The following is a 21056-nucleotide window of genomic DNA, read 5'->3' as shown; positions in this document are numbered from 1 at the left end:
ATCTAGTCAATCTTGCTGGACTTAGAAACTAAACGAGCCTATTCTATATAACTGTTAATGTAATCCCATTGTCTGACTTTAACTGTGGCTACATTGGAGCCAACTTTACATGTTTAGTAAAAGGGTTTCAATGTCAGCATGAATGCCAATTGCCTCCTGTGTATTTGAAGTCTTTTTCCCAGTGTAATAATACATTATAATTACATGCACTTACAGCATAGAATTAACCATTAAACAAGTGAAAATGAGCTCAATCTGTGTATTCTCCCAACAGTCTGTATGCTTGAAAGGTGATGAAGGTAGAGCATAAAATCCAGGCAGAAGAAAATAAATGTCATCCATTGCTGTGCAATGCAGAAGCTTCACTATGCAGCTCTGTATTCCAAATAATAATAATAATAATAATAATAATAATAATAATAATAATAATAATAATAATAATAATAATAATAATAATAATAATCATCATCTATCTCCTCTCTTTTAGCTGATACCAGCCAGCAAATTATCCTGATTTCCGAGGAGCTGGCTCTCAAAACAGAGGATTCAATCCGGCAACAGGAGGAGATTAGTCAGCTTCTAGCACAGATTGTAGAGCAACAGCAGAAGTGCCGTGCGGTAAGCAGAGGAACTGAGCAAATTTGGCCAGCTTTTGTTCTTTATTTCTTTATTTGATTTGTTTGATTTATATAATCTCCCATCTTGCATACAGGACTCCGAAGAGTTTATAGTGATTGTAAACAAAGCTAAAAAGAGAATCCAGTCTAAATAACATATAAAGCCATATTAACACTATATAACTTAAATCAGTAGTGGAGGTATAAAAACAATTGACAACAGTCAACATAGTCGATGTACAGGCTCTGCTGTATACCTAGATCTGCAAACCCAGTGACACAGTTGTTTTGGCATGCAATGCCCTGTAGCTGTCTCCTAAGGGAAGGAGCTGAAACAGTTTATGTCAATGCCTTGGGAATAATCATATATTTTGAAGTGTTTATATTGTCTTTTATGTGCATGTGGTGGTGGGCTGTTGTTTTTTGTGGTGGTGGGGGGTTTAAATAATTTATTATAGCACCCAAATTACTCACCTGAAAAAAACCCCACATACCCTTAGCAGTATAAACCTGGTGATTGATTTGTTTCCCCTCTTCCCTTTCTCCTCCAGTATTGTTCTGAAGTGGAGCAATTGCAACAGCAACTCTCTGCAGCCAAAGAAATCCAATCTCAGCTTCGCAGAGAGGTAGGTCCCTCAAGCAGCAAAGTGGGGAGAGAGTGGTAGCATGGAAAGGATGGCTAGGAACTCTTGAGCTTTTCATAAATTAACCCAAATGGCTTTATGGCAATATGTTATGGTTTTCTGTACAAAGAGTGCAGCCTTTAATGGAGGTGTGTGTGTGTATCTCTGTGTGTGTGTGTGTGTGAGAGAGAGAGAGAGAGAGAGAGAGAGAGAGAGAGAGAGAGGGTGTCACAGTAGAATTGATTGGGTGATTTTGGGGGCCACATTTTAAAAATAAGCAGTGCAAGGATAAAGCAGGTAGTTGGGACAAAACAGAACTATGATTTAAAATTATATTAATATGTAATTTCATCATTTTCCCACTTCTGCCCATACTAGAAGTTATATCTATCTTATTTAAATTGGCAGAAACTTCTGAAGGAAGAAAGCCAGCCTACACAAACGTATATCCCAATGCCATGAAGTATACATACACAAAATAAATTACTGTGGTAGTAATCGTTTATAAGATATGCCTTGGTTAGATGTCTTGTTTATATAGTCATCTAGTTTTCAACCTCTGCTGAACAAGAAGTGGAAAAATAATTGATGTTGACTCCAGTTTAGACTCCCTAAGATAGCAAAAATGTCAGGAAATGATTGATTACTCAGGCAACATCTGGAAATGATGACTCAGCTTTAACTATCCATACTACATCAACCTTAGCAGGCAAGCAGTGCTCCATTCCTACATGATTTTGGCTCACAAAATGGTTTGACATAGCTCTGAGGGGAAACCCCTTGCTTTTAGTTAGTGTCTCTTCTTATCCGTTTGGCTTGGCCCCATTAAACATGATGTTCCTGCCTTTTTGTTCTGTGGTATCCTTTCAGCTCCAGGATTCGCAGGAGAAATACACAGAATGTCAAGCAATGTTGCATGAAGCTCAGGAGGACATTAAAGATCTTCGCAACCGCAGTTTGCCCAACAGCACCATCCACCACAGTTCCCCCACCTTCTTACCTCTGGTAAGGATAGATAATGCATATATATATATATATATATATATATATATATATATATATATATATATATATATATATATATATATATATATATATATATATATATATATATATATGGATCTTCGGTCATTTGGGTTTCTTCCCGCGTAGAACTAAAGGTGTAGGTGCAACGTTTCGACGGAATCCCATCCGTCATCAGGCTGGAGGCTTCAGCTTCCTTCTTCTGGGAGAAGCATGTGGCAGTTGATGACGGATGGGATATATATATGGACCTCAGAAAACATATATATATATATATATATATATATATATATATATATATATATATATATATATATATATATATATATATATATATATATATATATATATATATATATATATATATATATATATATATATATATATATATATATATATATATATATATATATAAGGTAAAGGTAAAGGTTCCCCCGCACATGCGTGCTAGTCGTTTCCGACTCTAGGGGCCGGTGCTCATCTACGTTTCAAAGCCGAAGAGCCAGCGCTTGTCCGAGGACGTCTCCGTGGTCATGTGGCCGGCATGACTAGACACCAAAGGCGCACGGAACGCTGTTACCTTCCCACCATAGTGGTCCCTATTTTTCTACTTGCATTTTTACGTGCTTTCGAACTGCTAGGTTGGCAGAAGCTGGGACGAGTAACAGGCGCTCACTCTGTTACGCGGCACTCGGGATTCGACCCGCCAAACTGCCGACCTTCCGATCGACAAGCTCAGCGTCCTAACCCACTGAGCCACCGCGTCCCTATATATATATATATATATATATATATATATATATATATATATATATATATATATATATATATATATATATATAATGGATGGATACACACACACACACGTGTATTTTTGTGTGTGCATGTGGGCATATAAATGTAGGATATATAATGAATATATAGTAGGATAGGAGAACACATACACACACACACACACGCAAACACACAACCATTTATAAATAAGATATATATGTAATGTAGAGCCAGTTCGTTGAACAGTGTCAGGCAGCAGTCTAGAAACTGAGAGACTGGGATTTCTAGTTCTTTCTTAAGCATGAAACCAGCTGGGTAACCTTGAGCCAGTCACTTTCTCAGCTCTAGGATGGAGGGAATGGTGAGCCACTTCTGAAATTTTGCCAAGAAGCATGCATGGAATTGTGCTGGAGGCTGCCAAAAGTCAACACTGATTTGAAGGCACAAACAAAACAAACTAAAAATGTTCAGTCTATATATAAATATCAATACGTATATAAACTTGGTTGGGTGAAACTCATGATTGGAATGTACTGATAGAAGGATACAAACTATTCAAAAGAAACAGACCTAACAAAAAAGGAGGTGGAATTGCATTATATGTTAGAGATCACTTCCTCTCCACAGAGATGCACAAAACCAAGGATGAAAGCCTGCTAGAATGCATGTGGGTCAACAAAAAAGGAAAAAAAGAATGACATTATCGTAAAGGTAAAGGTTCCCCCGCACGTGCGTGCTAGTCGTTTCCAACTCTAGGGGCCGGTGCTCATCTCCGTTTCAAAGCTGAAGAGCCAGCATTTGTCCGAGGACGTCTCCGTGGTCATGTGGCCGGCATGACTAGACACCAAAGGCGCACAGAACGTTGTTACCTTCCCACCGTAGTGGTCCCTATTTTTCTACTTGCATTTTTATGTGCTTTCGAACTGCTAGGTTGGCAGAAGCTGGGACAAGTAACAGGCGCTCACTCTGCTACGCGGCACTCGGGATTCGACCTGCCAAACTGCCGACTTTCTGATCGACAAGCTCAGTGTCCTAACCCACTGAGCCACTGCGTCCCTGACATTACCTTAGGTATATATTATAGGCCACCCAACCGAGCAAAAGAAATAGATGAACTTTTTGCTAAACAATTAACAAATGTATGTAGGAAATGCATTACAGTAGTAATAGGGAATTTTAATTACACAGACATTAACTTGGAGACAAACTCACCAACAAGTAGGAAATCGAACAGGTTCCTGATCTCAACCTAGCTGACAAATTTGTTATTCAAAAGGTAGAAGAGGCAACTAGAGGGTCAGTCACATTGAACCTTATTTTTACTAACAGAAGAAATGATAGCGGGGATTGAAATTGTTGGAAATTTGGGGAAGAGTGACTATGTTACATTAGAACTTAAAATAAAACAGACACAAACAACAGAACATAATCAAATCAGAGACTTTAAAAAAGCTGATTTTAACAAACTCAGAGAGAGCTTGAGAAGGATTCCATGGATGAAAATCTTAAAGGGAAAAACAACTCAAGAAACTTGGGAAACTTTGAAATATATGGCCATAAAAGCCCAGTCCAGTTCAATACCATTGAAAAAGAAAAACAAGAAATCCAAGAAAAAGCCGGCATGGTTGCATGAAGAACTGTCTGACCAACTCAAAGAAAAAAAAGGATAAATACAAAAAAATGGAAAGAAGGACATGTAACTAAGATAGAATATCAACAAATAGCCTGAACTTCACAGATGAAGTTAGGAAAGCTAAGGCTCAGAAAGAGATAAAACTGGCAACAAATGTAAAAGACAATTCTAAAAAAGTTTCAACACATAAAATACAAGAAAAAAGTCAAAGAAGCCGCCCTGAGTCTTCGGAGAAGGGTGGGATATAAATGGGATTAAAAAAAAAATTAGTTCACCAATGGGAGAAGATGGCAAGGAAGTAACAGGCAGTGGAGAGAAAGCAGAATTGCTTAATTCATTCTTTGCATCTGTCTTCATGCAAAAAAAAAATCAAAAGCAGAACTGTAAAAGACAGGCTAAGAATGCAAATTAAAATAAGCAAATATAAGGTAAGAGAACACCTGTCAGCTCTAGATGGATTCAAATGACCAGATCCTGACAGAGTTCTGAAAGAACTGGCAACTGTAATCTCTGAATCTTTGAACCATATCTTTCAAAGTTCTTTGAGATCAGGGAACTACCTGGGAACTGGAAAAGAGCTGATGTAGTTCCCATCTTCAAAAAAGAAAAAAAAATCAGATCCAGGAAATTACAGACCAATCTGCCTGACATTAACACCTGGGGAAGATCTTGGAAAAGGTAATCAAGCAATAAATTTGCAAACATCTGGAAGCAAACAAAGTTATAACCAGTAGCCAACATGGGTTCATCAAAAATAGAACATGCCATTTTATTCTTTGACAAAATGATTAGTGGATCAGCAAAATGCTGTGGACATAATATACTTACATTTCGGTCAGGCGTTTGACAAAGTAGACTACAATCTACAACTCTGTGAGCTAGAAAATTGTGGGATAGCAGCATCACCACTAGATGGATTTGTACCTGGCTGACAAACTGTACTCAACATGTAGGCCTCGGTAGAACTACATGCCCATGGAGGGAAGTAAGTAGTGGGATATCCCAAGGTTCTGTTTTAGGCCCAGTATTCTTCAATATCTTCCCAAATGATTAGATGAGGCAATAGAAAGGGAACTCATCAAGTATGCAGATGACATTAAGCTGGCAGAAATAGCCAACTCTCCAGAAGATAGGCTCAAGGATCTCAACAGACTTGAACACTGGTGCCTATCTAACAAAATGAAACTCAGTATAGGTAAAAGTAAGCTTTTACATTTAGGCAAGAAAAAACAACTGAACTGATGCAGGCTAGTTGAAACTTGGCTTAATGCCAGTAACTGTGAAGGATCTTGGAGTCCAAGTGTACAATCACTTAAATATAAGTCAACAATGTGCAGCAGCAGCCAAAAAAGCAAATACAATGCTAGACTGCATTAATAGAGGGATAGAATCAAGATCACGTGAAGTATTACTACAAAGTATTTACAAAGCCTTAGTATGATCACACTTGAAATATTGCATCCAATTTGGGTCATGCAATATATAAAAAAAGTTGAGTCTCGAAAGAGTGCAGAGAAGAGCAACAAAGAGGATCAGGGGGCTGGAAGCTAAAACATATGAAGAATGGTTAGCGGAATTGGGTATGTCTAGTCTAGTGAAAAGAAGGACTAGGGGAGGCATGATAGCAGTATTCTAGTATTTGATGGGCTGCTACAGAGATGAGGGGGTCAAACTATTTTCCAAAGCACCAGAAGGCAAGATAAGTAATAATAGATGGAAACTAATCAAAGAGAGAAGCAACCTAGAATTAAGGAGAAATTTCTTGACGGTGAGAACAATCAGTGGAACAGCTCGCCTTCAGAAATTGTGAGTGCCCCAACAATGGTGGATTTCAAGAAGAGACTGGACAGCTGTTTGTCTGAAATGGTATAGAGTCCCTGTTCAAGCAGGGGGTTGGGCTAGTGATCTCCAAGGTACCTTCCAATTCTGTTATTCTGTTCTGTTCTGTTCTGTTCTGCTCTGAGGGAAGAATACCCTCTAGCCTTTACAGAGCAGGGAACATGGGGGGGGGGAGGGAGAGAGAAAACACATCTAAGGGTGATTGTTTAATTTATCCAAGATTCAATTGCCGGAACTGTTTTGCAATGAACTTTAGAGGCAGGTGTTAGAGAAATAGCATCTCTGAGCAATGACCAAGAGAACAGTCAACAACTCAACTTCCGTATCACAGAGTCATGATTTCTTCAATCACGGTTTAATGAATACGTATTTATTGATTGGAGACAAAATGCTATGTCATAAATCTTAGTTTGCAGAACTGGATTAACACATGCTAAATTTAAACAAACATAGGTCTTTCTAATGAGAGTTTAGGAGAACACTGTTCAGCTCTGTGTTCTCACTTGGGGAGCTCTAGTCCAATAGAAACAGGAAAGGAGAAATATCTTTAGGAACTTCCTAAGTCCTATTACTTTTTGCTGCCAGAAGAATAGTCTGCCCATGGTTACTTTTTGTTACAGGATTCCCTGGCTGCAGAGATCAAGAGCACAATGAGAAAAGGGATGGACAGCTCTGGGTCATCTGAGTACAAGTGAGTGGAGAGCACAATAGCATTCACAGAGTGGCAAGAATAAAAAAAAAAGGTTTATAGCTCTAGGGATACCATGATGATGAAACAAAAAGTAAGGGATGCTCACTATCAGGAGGTGATATTGTCAGGGCTTTTTTTTCTCATAGAATGCTCAGAACGGAGTTCCGGCACCTTTTTTGGATGGAACCTTGTAGGGTAGGCAAGGCAGGTTGTATGACATGTGTGAGTTCCGGCACCTTTTTCTTTTACAAAAAAAGTACTGGATAGTGTGAAGGAGGTGCTGCAATTCCAAACTTCTGGAATTGAACTTAGACTTCAGATAGGTGGGGCTACTTCTTGGCCTTATGGACAGTAAAGGCTACGACTTCATTAAAAACAACACTGGAAAAAATGGCACCTACACGTATTTCAAGGATGTAACTTTTGAGAAAGAGACTGACCAGTCACTGATCACAATATTTCCATCTGTTTGCTTATTTTCAGAAGCTTCCGGCGTGTGTTTGAGACAGTGAAGGCTGTGAAGCGAGCAATAAAATCTAACTCGGGAAGGGCAACCCCTTTGGGTCTTCCTCCACATTTCCCCAAAGCAGCTTCAGTGGCCTGCAGTCGCTTTGGCACCCCACGTAACAACCATTATGGTTCAGATAGTCCCATTATGCTAGAAGAAAAGGGCCACCTGGCTCCTGAAGATCTCGATGACGCCCAGTAAGTATTACTAGGATCTTGACTCCTTTGTGGGAATACAGCCTTCCAAATCCTCTAGGAGATATCTCATGGCTGAGTTAGCCCACTTCTCCATCTGGCAATCTTCAGATTTGTTAGGACTAGTGTTCTGGAAATTATCCCCAAATATCCAGAGCATGCTCTTAGATTAAATCTTAAAGGCCAAACCTACACAATTTCTGGCTCACCAGCCTTGGATTATGCCTATTTCCTAGGAGTTTAACCATTTTTTCCATTTTCATTCCTTTCCCATAGTTACTGGTGAGACATGAATATATTCAAACAGTTTATGGGCAGCATATATTACAGGAAAGTGTGTTTATCTTGATGGATCCCAAGCTATTCAGTCCATCTGTAGTCTGAAGTAGTCCCATTCAAAGAAAAAATGGAAAGATTTGGAAACTGCCTTAAGGGGCATCAAAAGATTAATTAATATTTTGTCCTGCTGGGCCTTTGATGAAGAAAAAGCTGTCAAATAATTATATTACCATCTCTAGGTCTTGGAAGCTATTGGGGCACAGGCTTTGAGATGAAAAAGCCCTAAAAATGGGTAGCTAAAGAAATACAAGTCTCCTCATTCCTTCCTCATGTCATCTTGTATTTCTCTTAACGAAACAAGGAGAGCAACTCTTATCACCCTATTTTTTTAAACTGCTATGTCTACTTTGGCAAAAACTTTCAGCTAGACTCCTTTGGCACTGTTTTTTCTAACTTTGATTTGCAAACTAAAATGGTGTCCTCTTGACACCTAGGTTTGTTGGGCACAACCCATCAAACTACTGATGTACTCCAAAATATCTCCTATCAATTCCAGGGAATTTATTTTCCATTTGTGGTTCCTTCTGCCTCTAGTGAAAAATGTCTTGGTCCAAGTCTTATAAGAGTGCAATTGCTAAAAGCCCTCTCCTTGCTCTTAGTGAAATCAAGGCAAGATGTCTTTGTTTATTCTTTCTAGTCTCTTATCGCCATATTTGTCTATCCCATCCAGTTTTAATTATACGTTTTTTGAGGCAGGGATCTGTTTCTGGGAGAGATTTTAATCTTTTCGTTGACTGATTGATTGATCATTGTCAGTCTGTGCTTTTCCAAAGAAGTTGAACGACAGTTTCCAGAATCCCACATTGTCATTATGCATATTGGAGCTATGAGGAGCTATAGTTCAGCAACATCTGGAGAACCAGGATTTTCCCCTTCGATAACATGATAATGGTGGTGCTTTCAGAATCAGATCACCTTCACAACTCTCTTTATTTTAGCCACAGCGTGGATGCTACATCAGGTATACCTGGCCACCATGTCTTGGAAGCTGCTATCCAGAGTTTGTCTGCTCGCCAGCAGAACCACAGCACTGAGCATTCGTTTTTTGAGATGGAACGTGAATGCAAACTGAAGCGCCTGGCTTGGGAGGCGGAGGACTTCAGTGGGTGCCTGACCCCCAATGGCAGCATCACATCCATAGGCACCAACTATTCAGGCAGTTCTGGCACTTCTTTGGGATCCTACTCTTGCTTCCCTGATAAGCTTCAAATTGTTAAGCCTATGGAAGGTTAGTGGAAAGGGGGCAGCGTACTTGGAGAAACAGCGTACTTTGGGTTGTTTATTTATTGTTGTCCTTTGGCTTTCCAAGTTCATTATTTTCTGAGTACCATTTCTGAATAACACAGGTAGTCCTCAACGTTTAACAGTTCATTCAGTGAGCATTTGAAGTTACAGCGGCACTGAAAAAAGTGAGTTATGACCAGTGGTGGGATTCAAATATGTGAACAACCAGTTCCCTTGAGGGAAGGGTTGTTTCTTGTTTATTTTAAACTATGTAAAATTCCTGGTAAGACTCATAGGTACTTCATGGAACAGTGGTAGGAGTAATCCCCAGCTTACCATGTAACCTAATGATTGGAACAGATTTTCCACTTACTGTGGGTTGAGCTCAGGAAAGGATTCAAGGAAGGGGCTAAGGTACTGAGAAGGCAGTATCTAAGGCAAGGATGAAGATGGAGCAGAAATAGGAAGGGAAGGATTCTTCCTGGCCATCCCGATTTTTAATAATAATAATAATAATAATAATTATTATTATTATTATTATTATTATTATTATTATTATTATTATTATTATTATTATTATTATTATTATTTTATTTATATACCGCCCTTCTCCCGAAGGACTCAGGGCAGTGAACAGGGCAAATATATAAAAAATACAAAAGTTAAAAGAAAATTAAACATATGCCCGACTAAAAACAGTAAATACAGATATTAAAAATAACCATAAAATCCAACCCATCCCCCATCAGGCCAGGCCAGCTTGTTCAAATAAGAGTGTCTTCAGATCGCGACGGAAGGAGCGAAGGTCGGGCGCCATCCGGAGCTCAACCGGCAGCCGATTCCATAGCTCCGGGGCGCCCACAGAAAAGGACCTCCCCCTGGGGGCCACCAGACGACATTCTCTGACCGGTGGCACCCTGAGGAGGCCCTCTCTGTGGGAGCGCACAGGGCGGAGGGAAGTTGATGCCGGCAGCAGGTGCTCCCTAAGGTACTCCGGACCCATGCCATGTAGGGCCTTAAACACCATTACCAGTACCTTGAATCTCACCCGGAAGACAACTGGTAACCAATGCAGCTCACGGAGCAGAGGTGTAACATGGGAGTATCGGGAGACTCCCAACACAACTCTCGCGGCTGCATTCTGTACCAGTTGGAGCATCCGAGTGGTCCTCAAGGAGTGAGATGTGCTAGAAAGGAGAAAGCTGTAAGAAAGGCCAATAAAGCTGGGGGTGAACCCATAGGGATAGAGATTCTGAAATGTGAAATTTTTGCAAAGAAAGACCCAACATTAAAACATTGTTGGTTAGCAGCAGAAAAGGAAGGAAACAAAGAGACAATACCCAGATTCCAAGAAAAATCAGGGCTGCTGTTTCGAATTAGTTTTCATCCATATACAAAGAAACAATTGAGCAAATAGTTCCTTGGGAATATTGCAAAGCTATATTGGAACTAGTCATGAAGATCCACAGTCTGGACATATGGGTAGAGATAGGATCACATACAGAACTTGGGATTTTATTGGCAAGGGATTTGTAAAGATGTGGCTCATTACTGCCCTGTTCCAATGGAGAAAATGCATTTAATCCCCATTCCTTTTTCTAAAACAACCCTGAACATTATAGTGCTTCTGTCATGATGTAGTAAATGCAGTGAATATACCCTAGTTGTCTGTGATTAAGCAACTCAGTACCCAGAAGCAGTTCCACTGAGGAATGTGTCGGCTAAACGAATAGCTAAGGAACTGGTGTTCAAAATGTTTAGTAGGATAAGCACACCATATGAGATCCTCACAGATCAAAGATCTAATTTCTAAAAATCAGCACTGCTTTGTGCGGATTTAAGAATAAAGAGAGTGTGTGCAAATCCCTGTCATCCACAGGGAGATTATTTTAGTAAAAGGATGAACCAGACCTGAAAATTATACTTAAGAAATATGCAAGCTAAGACCCAATATTTTTGGTTACGCGGCTGTCTTTTCTATTGTTTGCATTCAGGAAAATTCCTCAGGCATCCATGGAATTTTAGTCCCCTCCTCCATTTCATGGGAAACAACTTTGAGGGTTTTAGACATTATTAAGAAATGCTGGTGTGACAATATAGAAGACCCCAAATATATATTATAACTCGGGAATGTTAAAAGCCCTAGGGCACATTGCCACAAATATTTAGAGATAGGCAGAGAAAGACAAAAGAGAGTCTGTAGTAAAGGTTTAAAGGCAAAACAATTTACTGTAAGGAAAGCAAGTATTTGTTGCTATCGCCTAGTAAAGAAAGCAAATTAGAGGCTAAGAGGCAAGGTCCCTACATAGTAAAGAGAAGAACTGAGTCAGTGAATTATGAAATTGAACTGGAAGATAGAAAAATGAAAATCTACCATGCTAACGTTTTGAGGAAATGACACAATGGATCTGAACCTGGGATGGCTTTCCTTGTACTGAAATAAAGCCATCCAGAATTGTTGGAACAAGTGGTTCTGCAGCCATCCCATGGAAAGATACATACTAATTGTGACCTAGGACACAGTCAAAAATAGATTTAGAAAAATTGTTATGGGATTGAAAACATACAGTATGTTCACCATACAACCAGGTTTAACTGCTTTAGTAGAGCACAGAATAGAAATGGGTTAAATCCAACCAATTAGACAAGTGTTTCAATAGGATTCCTGAAGAGTTGAAGTAGACAAATGCCCCAGATGACATTGTAGAACTATCTATAAGTCAGTGGTATTCTCCAATTGATTTAGTCTCAAAACCAAATGGAGAAATATGATTTTGTGTAGACTTCTCACAAATAAACAAAGGAGCAAAATATGATGGGTGTCTAATGTCCAGAGTGGATTATCTCTTGGATGACCTAGGTGGAGCCAAGTATTTATCGTCCTTGGATTTAATCAAAGAATATTGGGAAATTCCACTGGAACACTATTCCAAAGAGACAACATCATCTTTCAATTCATCTTTCAATTCTATTCATCTCTTTCAATTCAAAAGAATGCATTTTGATCTACAAGAGGCATTTGCTACCTTCCAGAGTTTAATGAACAAGATTTTACAAGGTCAAGGAGAATGGTGTGCTACCTATCTAGATATATCCTGATATATAGCAAGACCTGGCAAGAACACCTCCAACACTTAATAATTGACATTCTAACTATAAACCCAGAGAAGTGCCATTTGGGATATCAGTATTTGGAGTTCATGGTTGGAAAGGGGGAGATAAAATCTGAACAGGGAAAGGTTGGAATTCTGAAACAGGTGGAAGCCCCCAAAACAAAGAAAGATGTGCATTGTTTTTAGGACTAATGAGGTATTATCAAAGGTTCATACCTCATTTTTCTACTGTGACTCAACCCCTTACAGACCTAATGAGAAGGAAAGAATCCTCAAGGCTAAAGTGGTTTAAAGAATGCTGGAAGGCATTCAAAAAAATAAAAGATGCAGTGTATGGGAAGCCAACGTTGAAAGGGCTGGATTTTTCCCAAACCTTTAACCTACAAATGGATGCATCTAACATAGCCTTAGGTAGTATACTCATCCAAAATCATGAAGGGATGGACCACCTTGGATTCTGCTTCCCAAAAGGACAAAAATGTAGCATCATTGAAAAAGAAGCACTTTTGGCTTAGAAACATTCTTTTAATGACTGTTCAAAGTTATTGAACTTCAGTAGGTACTGAAAAAAGTGGCTTATGACTGTTTTTACATTTATGATTGTTGCAGCATCCCCATGGTTATGAGATCAAAATCTGGACACTTGGCAACTGTTCATATTTATGATAGTTGCAGGGCCCTAGGTTTATCTTTTGTGACTTCTGACAAGCAAAATCAATGGAGAGTCAGATTCACTTAACCAGTTAACCTTAACCTTAACCAGTTTTGGTTAACAAGATGTTGAGACTCTAGAAAGACTACAGAGAAGAGCAACAAATATGATCAGGGGACTGGAGGCCAAAACATATAAGGAAAGGTTGCTGGAATTGAGTATGTCTAGTTTAATGAAGAGAAGGACAAGGAGTGACATGATAGCAGTGTTCCAATATCTCAGGGGCTGCCACAAAGAAGAGGGAGTCGAGCTATTCTCTAAAGCACCTGAAGGCAATGGATGGAAACTAAAAAAGGAGAGAAGCAACCTAGAACTAAGGAGAAACTTCCTGACAATTAGAACAATTAACCAGTGGAACAACCTGCCTCCCGAAGCCATGAATGCTCCAGCACTGGAAGTTTTTAAGAAGAGACTGGACAGCCATTTGTCTGAAATGGTATAGGGTTTCCTGCCTGAGCAGGGGGTTGAACTAAATGACCTCCGAGGTCCCTTACAACAACAACATTATTATTATACCATGTTTCCCCGAAATTAAGGTCTTATTTATTTATTTTTGCCTCCAAAGACACCAGGTCTTATTTTACGGGGGAGGGGGAGGTGTCTTTTCCACTCATCTCTGGCACCAACAGCCCCACCCAGCCAGCCCACTTCTTCTGCAGCCGAAGGAACAACTTCATTCTGCAGCTGAGAAGAGCTCGGCCTGCACTTCACAGTGAAAGGCCTTTCCTGAAGGCAACTGCAGCTGAGAACCAAGCTATGGATTAAATCCATAGCTTGGTTCTCGGCTGCAGTGACCTTCCAGAAAGACCTCTGACTGAGAAATGCAGGCTGCAAGATAAGTGGGTGCAGGTACATGGGGCAGCTCCATACCCTGCCCTAGCTTGACTTTTAGCATGTCTGCCTCGCCCCAAAACTAGGACTTATTTTTGGAATAGGGTTTATGTTAGGCCCACCCCCAAAAATCAAACTAGGGCTTATTTTGGGCGCAAGTCTTACTTTCGGGGAAACATGATATTAACAAAGGACCTGGGACAAAACTCATTTAATAACTCTCTTTGTTAGCAACAGAATTTGGGCTCATTACAATTAGACAACTACCTCTCTGGGGTTGGGAATTCCGTGTAATAACTGATTATAACTGCTCATCTGCCTGCAACAAATGAAAGATACCAATTCATGGTTAACCAGATGATATCTGACACTACAAGCTTATCATTTCAATATTATATGCTGGGTGCAACACTGATTTCCTATCACAGTATGGAAAAGACAGTGAAATCAAGGTTGTTTTTTAATTAAAAAGTGAGGCATGAGAGAAAGTAGGCTACCCAGAAAATGGCCACCATTTATGCTTTCTTCCTTTCTATTTAAGCCGTCTCCTGAGTCAGCATAGCAAGATAAACTATTAAAGCTTTGCTGCGAAATAACTGAAGGAATGTGGAAGTAAAGCAGCTACAGACAGCTGTTTTTCTCCAGCAATAATCACAAGGAAAAATAGTTGGAGTAGCAGGTGTATACTAGCAGGAGTTGTAGCAGTATTGGGGAAGAGTGGAGACTAATGAGTAAATTGCTTGTCTTCACCATAATAAAGATTGATTGATTGAATAAATAGTATTTGAGTGCTCGGGTATTCTGTTAGGTCTTTTGGTGACTTGAACTCATCAAATTAGGTATACTTTAAAAGAACCCATGACAGTGACTCTATGACAACTGTAGTTCAGACTGCCTAAGGGACTTCAATACAGTCAATTTTTCTGCCTTGTTTGGAATATTGCCTTTGTTTAGAGCAAGGGTGTTAAACTGGTGGTCCACAGGCCAAATGCATCATGCGCAGGCCACGCCCAGCCCAGCTCCGCAAAGGTAAAAAACATCACGGTACATCACGAAATGTCACATGACGTGATCGAGTTTGACATCTTTGGTTTAGAGCCATCCCTAAACATTTAGCTTCATGAAGGAAAGAGCAAGAAGGCACCTTGTTCCCATCTGTAACAACCAGTTGGACTGGTAATTTAATATTGTACTGGTTAAACTCCCATTTCTATCATCTTTGAAGGTAGGCTAGCAATAGGATTGGCCATGTCAGAAGGGCCCAGGGCATGCTGTTCTTTGCAGGTAATAAGATTGGACTAGGTATCCAGCATGGGGCTTAAAACTTACAGGATTCCCTCCTGCCTTTCACGTGTTATCCACGTAGTTTGGAAATTTTTATTTCTCATTGTAATGTTGGCTTGCAATTCCCCCTACTTGTTTAGGCCTGCTGCAAATGATTTTTGCTGGGATTTGCCAATGGATCCAGTAAACTCACATAGACCTCTGTGCCTCTTAGGTTCCGTGACCCTGCACCACTGGCAGCAGCTGGCCCGGCCTCACCTGGCAGGAATCCTGGACCCTCGACCAGGTGTACTTACCAAAGATTTCCGCCAGCTTGACACTGATCTTGAAGAGGTCCACAATCTAAATGACTTAGAAGAAGATGACCTGGATGGCAGCGCCTTGTCTTCCCTTGCTACCTCAACACCAGTTAAAGCCAAAGAAAGGCCAACTGGTGAGTGGGCTGAGTTGCATCACTCCAAATGGTATACATCAGCTTGTTTTTGAGGATTTGACGAAATCCTGAAAGTTAGTAAGCATCACCTCATCTTTCCTGCAAGAAAGCAATCATGATTTTTTTTGCCAGCTGTGATACTTGGAATATGTGCCTGTTGGTGAGGTCCAGCTCAGCATTAGTAGTATATACCATGGGTGCTTTGGCAATGTCCTTGTGGCAGTGAATCAGGTGAGGTCATGAGAATGTGAGAGAAGACTTCCAGGTGTAACTTTCTACTGGGCAACCTGTCCTCCTTTAGTTCAGTGTTTCTCAGCCTCAACAAATTTAAGATACATGAACTTTAATTCTCAGAATAATCAAGCCAGCAATATAATTGCTTTGTAATTCTGGGAATTGAAGTCCATGCATCTTAAAGTTGTTGAGGTCTAGAAACACTGCCTTACTTTCGCAGACAATCATTACTGGCCGCTTCAGCCAATCTTAGCCACAGGGAGGAATGTTGGGAGTTGTAGTTGAGTAAAATCTTGGGAGCCACAGGTTGCCCACATCTTTTCCAGCTGGAGGCTATGAATCATTGCAGACAAATTGGATGAAATGTAATGCCCTATTGTTCATAGAAGCTTTTCCCTCCACTTTTTCCCTTGATGTTTGTCCACCTTCATGGCTCCCATCCCATTCTGCTCACTCATTAACCCTTTGTTTTCCTGTCCCGTTTAGTTTTTCACTCCGTTAACAATCTGCCCCAGACCCCGCCTACTTTCACCATCACCACCTGTTGCATCATGCACCCTATCAAAGAGGTTACCATGGTGACACCCAGGTAAGCATCCTATTGCCCTTCCCTTAAAGCTTTCCAGCCATCTCTCCTTCTCCTACGTGGCAAGGCCATTTCCTACCTAAAGGATGTGTATGTGCACATCTGTGATTTTTGTTTTCTACCTCTCGTCTTGCATTCTCCCCCTTCCTCCTCGTCAAATCCCGGCTTCAGGCATCTCTCCTGATATGGGCAACTTCTGGGCACATGGATGGGAGGCCTGAAGTAAGACATCTTGCTTGCTGCTTCCTTTCTCTCCATCCAGCAGCAGAACTTCCCTCTTTGATTCATCTCCTCCTGAGTGACCCTGGGTTGGAGAAAAGAGGACCCAAGCTCATTGGATAATGGCTGCAGGGAGGAGCAAAGCCTTGCAGGCAATAGAGAATGAAAGTTCATTGACCTGGGAAGAGGAAGTTATAACACTTTAGTGCTGGGGTTGATTTAAAATGAGTTCTGGTGATCAAGCCTGCCCAGAAAATTGGCATGATAAGCAACCAATTTTTATACATGCATGCATGCATACACACACACACATACATACACACACAAATATACATACACACACACACACACACACACACACATAGTATTCTGCATATGCTTAGGGGCATCTTGCTTAACTGTCGACTGGTGACAGCTGAGGCTCGGCCCAGATGAAGCCCTGGCTAAGAAACCACCTGCTGGGCAGCTCATGAAAAGTCATTGTGGGAAAATGAAACACAGGCATCTGGCTTTAATCAACATTAAGGTTGGACGCAGTTGCTCAAATACTTCTTCATAGGCTTTTAGTTGCTCTGAACTTCTCTTCCTTGAGCGCCCTTCCTCCGTTCTGGAGAACTTTGTCTTTGTTTGGTTAATGTTAAGGTTTTGATGAGGATTTGGGTGATAAGCAAAGCATACGGGTCTCCATTCTCCTAAAAAGCGCAATGAACAAAGAAATGAATGAAGGGGCTTATTTAAGTCAGTTTTTCTCAGTCACTCACTAGAAAATATTGGACTACAGCCGTTATAATCCTGGGTTACATGGAGACTTATGAATTTATCCACAACATTGTGGTTGATTGTATATGAGAAGCTTAAACATTCAGCCCAGGTCAACAAAATCCAACTGCTGTGTTCAGATCACCATATTATGATTTAATTAATAAACAATAGTGGGCTTCCATGGTTTGCTGAACCATATGCTACTCAATCTCAGTGTAGCCTTAGCTATAGCAGTTTGCAAACCCCGCAGCCATCCTCGGCAGTTGAAATATGCAACTAAATTCGGCCTGTCTGGGAAAGCAAGATTTTAACCCACTAATTTTTTTTGCAGACTTCACTGCCAACCTTTCTGCTTTTCTGCCAACTAACTGAAATGAAATTTGTGATGCTGACTTTCAGTGCTGATTTTCAGCTGATCCTGTCCTCAGAAAGATAAAAATGGATAGCTAACAAAGTCAAAACTAATGCTGTTGACACCTTTTCCTAGAGCAAAAATGTGCAATCTTTAGTTGGCAGGGGTCACATTTAATATTTGGGGAAGGGTGGCAAGGAGCCATTCCACTGTGGAAAATGATGTCAGTGGTGGTGTCATATCTGTGCCTGGAACCTCTTCTCTTAATTTTGAGTATTTCATTACACAAAACCTATTTCAGAACCTATGCAATAGAAAAAAGAGAAAATCCAAACTACTGGAACCTATTGATAATTTATTTATTTGTATCCTGCCTTTATTGTTTTTACACATAACTCAAGGCAGCGAACATATCCAATACACCAGGCATGTCAAACTGCCGGGCCACAGGCCGGATGTGTCATGCCGAAACCGCATTGCTGGCAATGGGTAAAAAATTGTGATACGTCATGCGATGTCACATGACCTCGCAGGTTTGACATGCCTGCAGTACACTATCCTCCTCCTTTATTCCCCATAAGAACAACCCTGTAGGGTGGCGTGGGCAGGGAGAGAGTGACCGGCCCCAGTAACGTAGCTGGTTTTCATGACTAAGATATACAGGGTGAACCAGAAGCCAGGCCTCATAGGCCAATCACAATATGTTTATTATTTATTAACACCCATCTCTCCTATAAGTGCCTCTAAGTGGCTTACAGACTACAAAACAAAATAATTACAATTTGTTAAAATATTTAAGATACACAGATTAAAAATTAAAAAATGATACAAAACTCAAAATTAAGAGACCGATGGCACAGGGATGAGGTCTTATCCTATCACCTACCTCCATTGGTGAGCATCCCCTCAATTAATATAAAATAATAATCGATAATTTTAAAGGGAAATGTTTCAGTTTTAGGAATGCCGAAACATCATGTGTCAAAGAAGTAAGGAAGTTGTTAGGAAAAAAAGTACACTATATTTAATGAAATTTATACAATAGTCAACGTGGCCTATTTTTTAGTATCCCCTAGGTCAGTGGTGGGATTCAAATATGTGAACAACCAGTTCTCTTCCAGAAGTCCATTCTGGGCCTGGGCAACAAAAAATTAGCTACCAGTTCTGCTGAAGTGCTGTGAACCGGTTGAATCCCACCACTGCCCTAGGTGTATGTGTGTGAATATGTTTGTAAAAAATATATTCGTCACTGAAGAAATAGAAAGAAAGGGGCTGAATAGCCAGTAGTTCCCTACCTGTGGCCTCAATAAAAAAAACAAAAAAACAAATTGGTAGTAATCTTAGGAGCCACTATAGTACTAATAGATGTCTCAGAGCTTTTCTGTCTTCACCATCTTTTCTATCAGGTACCAAGATGGAAATGTCTTCCTCCTGGACGCCAAGAACAGGTGCCTGGTTTTAGAAAGCAGGCGCTGCTTCAGTCATGGCATGGCTGAGGAACTTTGGGACATGTAGTCCCCACACTTGAAGGGGGCCAGGTTAGAGAAGGCAGCCCTCCTGTAGCACGAGAGTGCTGAAAAGTGTGTGTTATGGCTGACACGGTACTGTTGATTTCAGATGCTGTGCTAGTTCCGACCCTTCTTTTGTTTTGCAGAAGGCCCAAATAAAAATAAAATGGTGGTGGATTGGGCCTTAAAGGGTCAGTCTGTAGTTCTCAGCCAGCCTCAAGGGCACAAGCAGAGGCAGCCACTCCCCATATGAATTGAAAGAACCCTCCCTCAATTAGCTGAAAGGAAAGCAAAAGGTACCTTTTTAAAAATGCTGCTGATATAATTAGGAAAGGAGGTACTCAGTCAAGCCCTAAAACATTAGGGCAACTCTCTTTTCCTACGCACCAGCAGGAGGATTTTGCGGAAAAGGAGCACAAGCCCACATCCTGCAAAACTTTCCATCGTTTTCCCTTTGCAGACTGAACGGAAGGGGGCGGAGTAAGCCGCTTTCTCCATGTGGTTTGTTCCGCTATGTGCTCCTTTCCTGATATAGAAATTACTATTTTCAGGGCCCAGGTAATCACGGGCATCTGCACCTGGTTGAGAAAATACCATGCAATTTAGACATTGCTCTAAAGAGTTTCTGTGGAGGAAACTTCCCAGTTGCCAGAATTCCCAGCCTGCACAGATCGAGAGGCTGTTGCAGAACAAAGCAAGGTGGGATGGAATGTATGTTTGCAATTAAGCACCTAACCCAAACATATTAAAGCCTTTAGACTAAATGCTTGGCTTTTCTTTTTCTTCTTCTTCCTCTTCCTCCTCCTTAGTCTTTATAATACAGTTGTGCCCTCTTGTGGGCCCTGCATGGGGCTGAGCCCGTCTTCCCCTCCCCAGCCCCCCCTTCAGGCACGACGCAGGCAGGAGAAGAAAGAGAAAGAGCTCGGACTGGTGACTCTCCTGACAAAGCGAGGCATTTCTGCACAGAGCCAAGGAGGGGCGCTCGTGTCCCCGCCCCGGGTTATTAGGGATCCAAGCCTCTCCTCTTGCTTTCCTCCTTCCTTGGTTTCACGGTGCCACTACCGCTCGGAGCGCTTTGCTGATTGGACTTCAGGACTGCGTTCGCTGCAGCGCAAGAAACCCGAGAAGAGTCCGAATAGCATCTTCAGCTTGAACCTGGTGGAGAAACTGCAGCAACTGGGGCTCGACAAGGTGTTGGCTAGAGGGGAAGCATCATACATAACCTCACATCAGCAGGAACTTCGCCAGGGAAAGGAGTGTCTCTCTGGACTGGGCGACCAGCAAGATCCAGTGGGGCCTCAGTGAAAATGAACGGGGGTGGGTGGGGGTGGGGTGTCGGTGTGTGTCTGTGTGTGTCCTATTGCCTGCTTTAGAAACTCGGTTGTACAGCTAGAACACTGGGCGTACTGGGTTGAGGAGCACTTAAGTTCTTAGAGCACTGTTTTTCTTCACTACTTGTGAATCATTCTGTTGTTGGCATATCTACTACAGGGGTACATTGCATCTCCATCCTTCAATTTCTTTCCCCCTCCTTCCCTGCTCCCCACTGCTGGTGGA

At 41.1% G+C, this 21056-nt stretch overlaps 1 protein-coding gene across 1 annotated transcript in view; it reads left to right on the top strand.

Annotated features, from left to right (window-relative positions):
* Positions 1–20804, top strand: part of LOC308678954 (trafficking kinesin-binding protein 1-like) — a gene marked incomplete at its 3' end in the record, with an annotated part of 34799 nt that extends 13995 nt beyond the window's left edge. Inside the window, exons 7-15 of the mRNA XM_081346185.1 lie at positions 488–618; positions 1169–1243; positions 2111–2245; positions 7130–7200; positions 7684–7905; positions 9180–9469; positions 15620–15838; positions 16559–16661; positions 20309–20804. Of these exons, the coding sequence (XP_081202311.1) occupies positions 488–618; positions 1169–1243; positions 2111–2245; positions 7130–7200; positions 7684–7905; positions 9180–9469; positions 15620–15838; positions 16559–16661; positions 20309–20804 (1742 nt within the window). The remainder of the gene's footprint in view (positions 1–487; positions 619–1168; positions 1244–2110; positions 2246–7129; positions 7201–7683; positions 7906–9179; positions 9470–15619; positions 15839–16558; positions 16662–20308) is intronic.
* Positions 20805–21056: the final 252 nt, after the last annotated feature.

The sequence above is a fragment of the Vipera berus genome (assembly GCF_964194415.1).
Source record: "Vipera berus genome assembly, chromosome: Z".
Lineage (NCBI taxonomy): Eukaryota > Metazoa > Chordata > Lepidosauria > Squamata > Viperidae > Vipera > Vipera berus.
The sequence above is the reverse complement of the archived record's forward strand: the minus strand, read 5'-3'. Positions and strand labels throughout refer to the sequence as shown.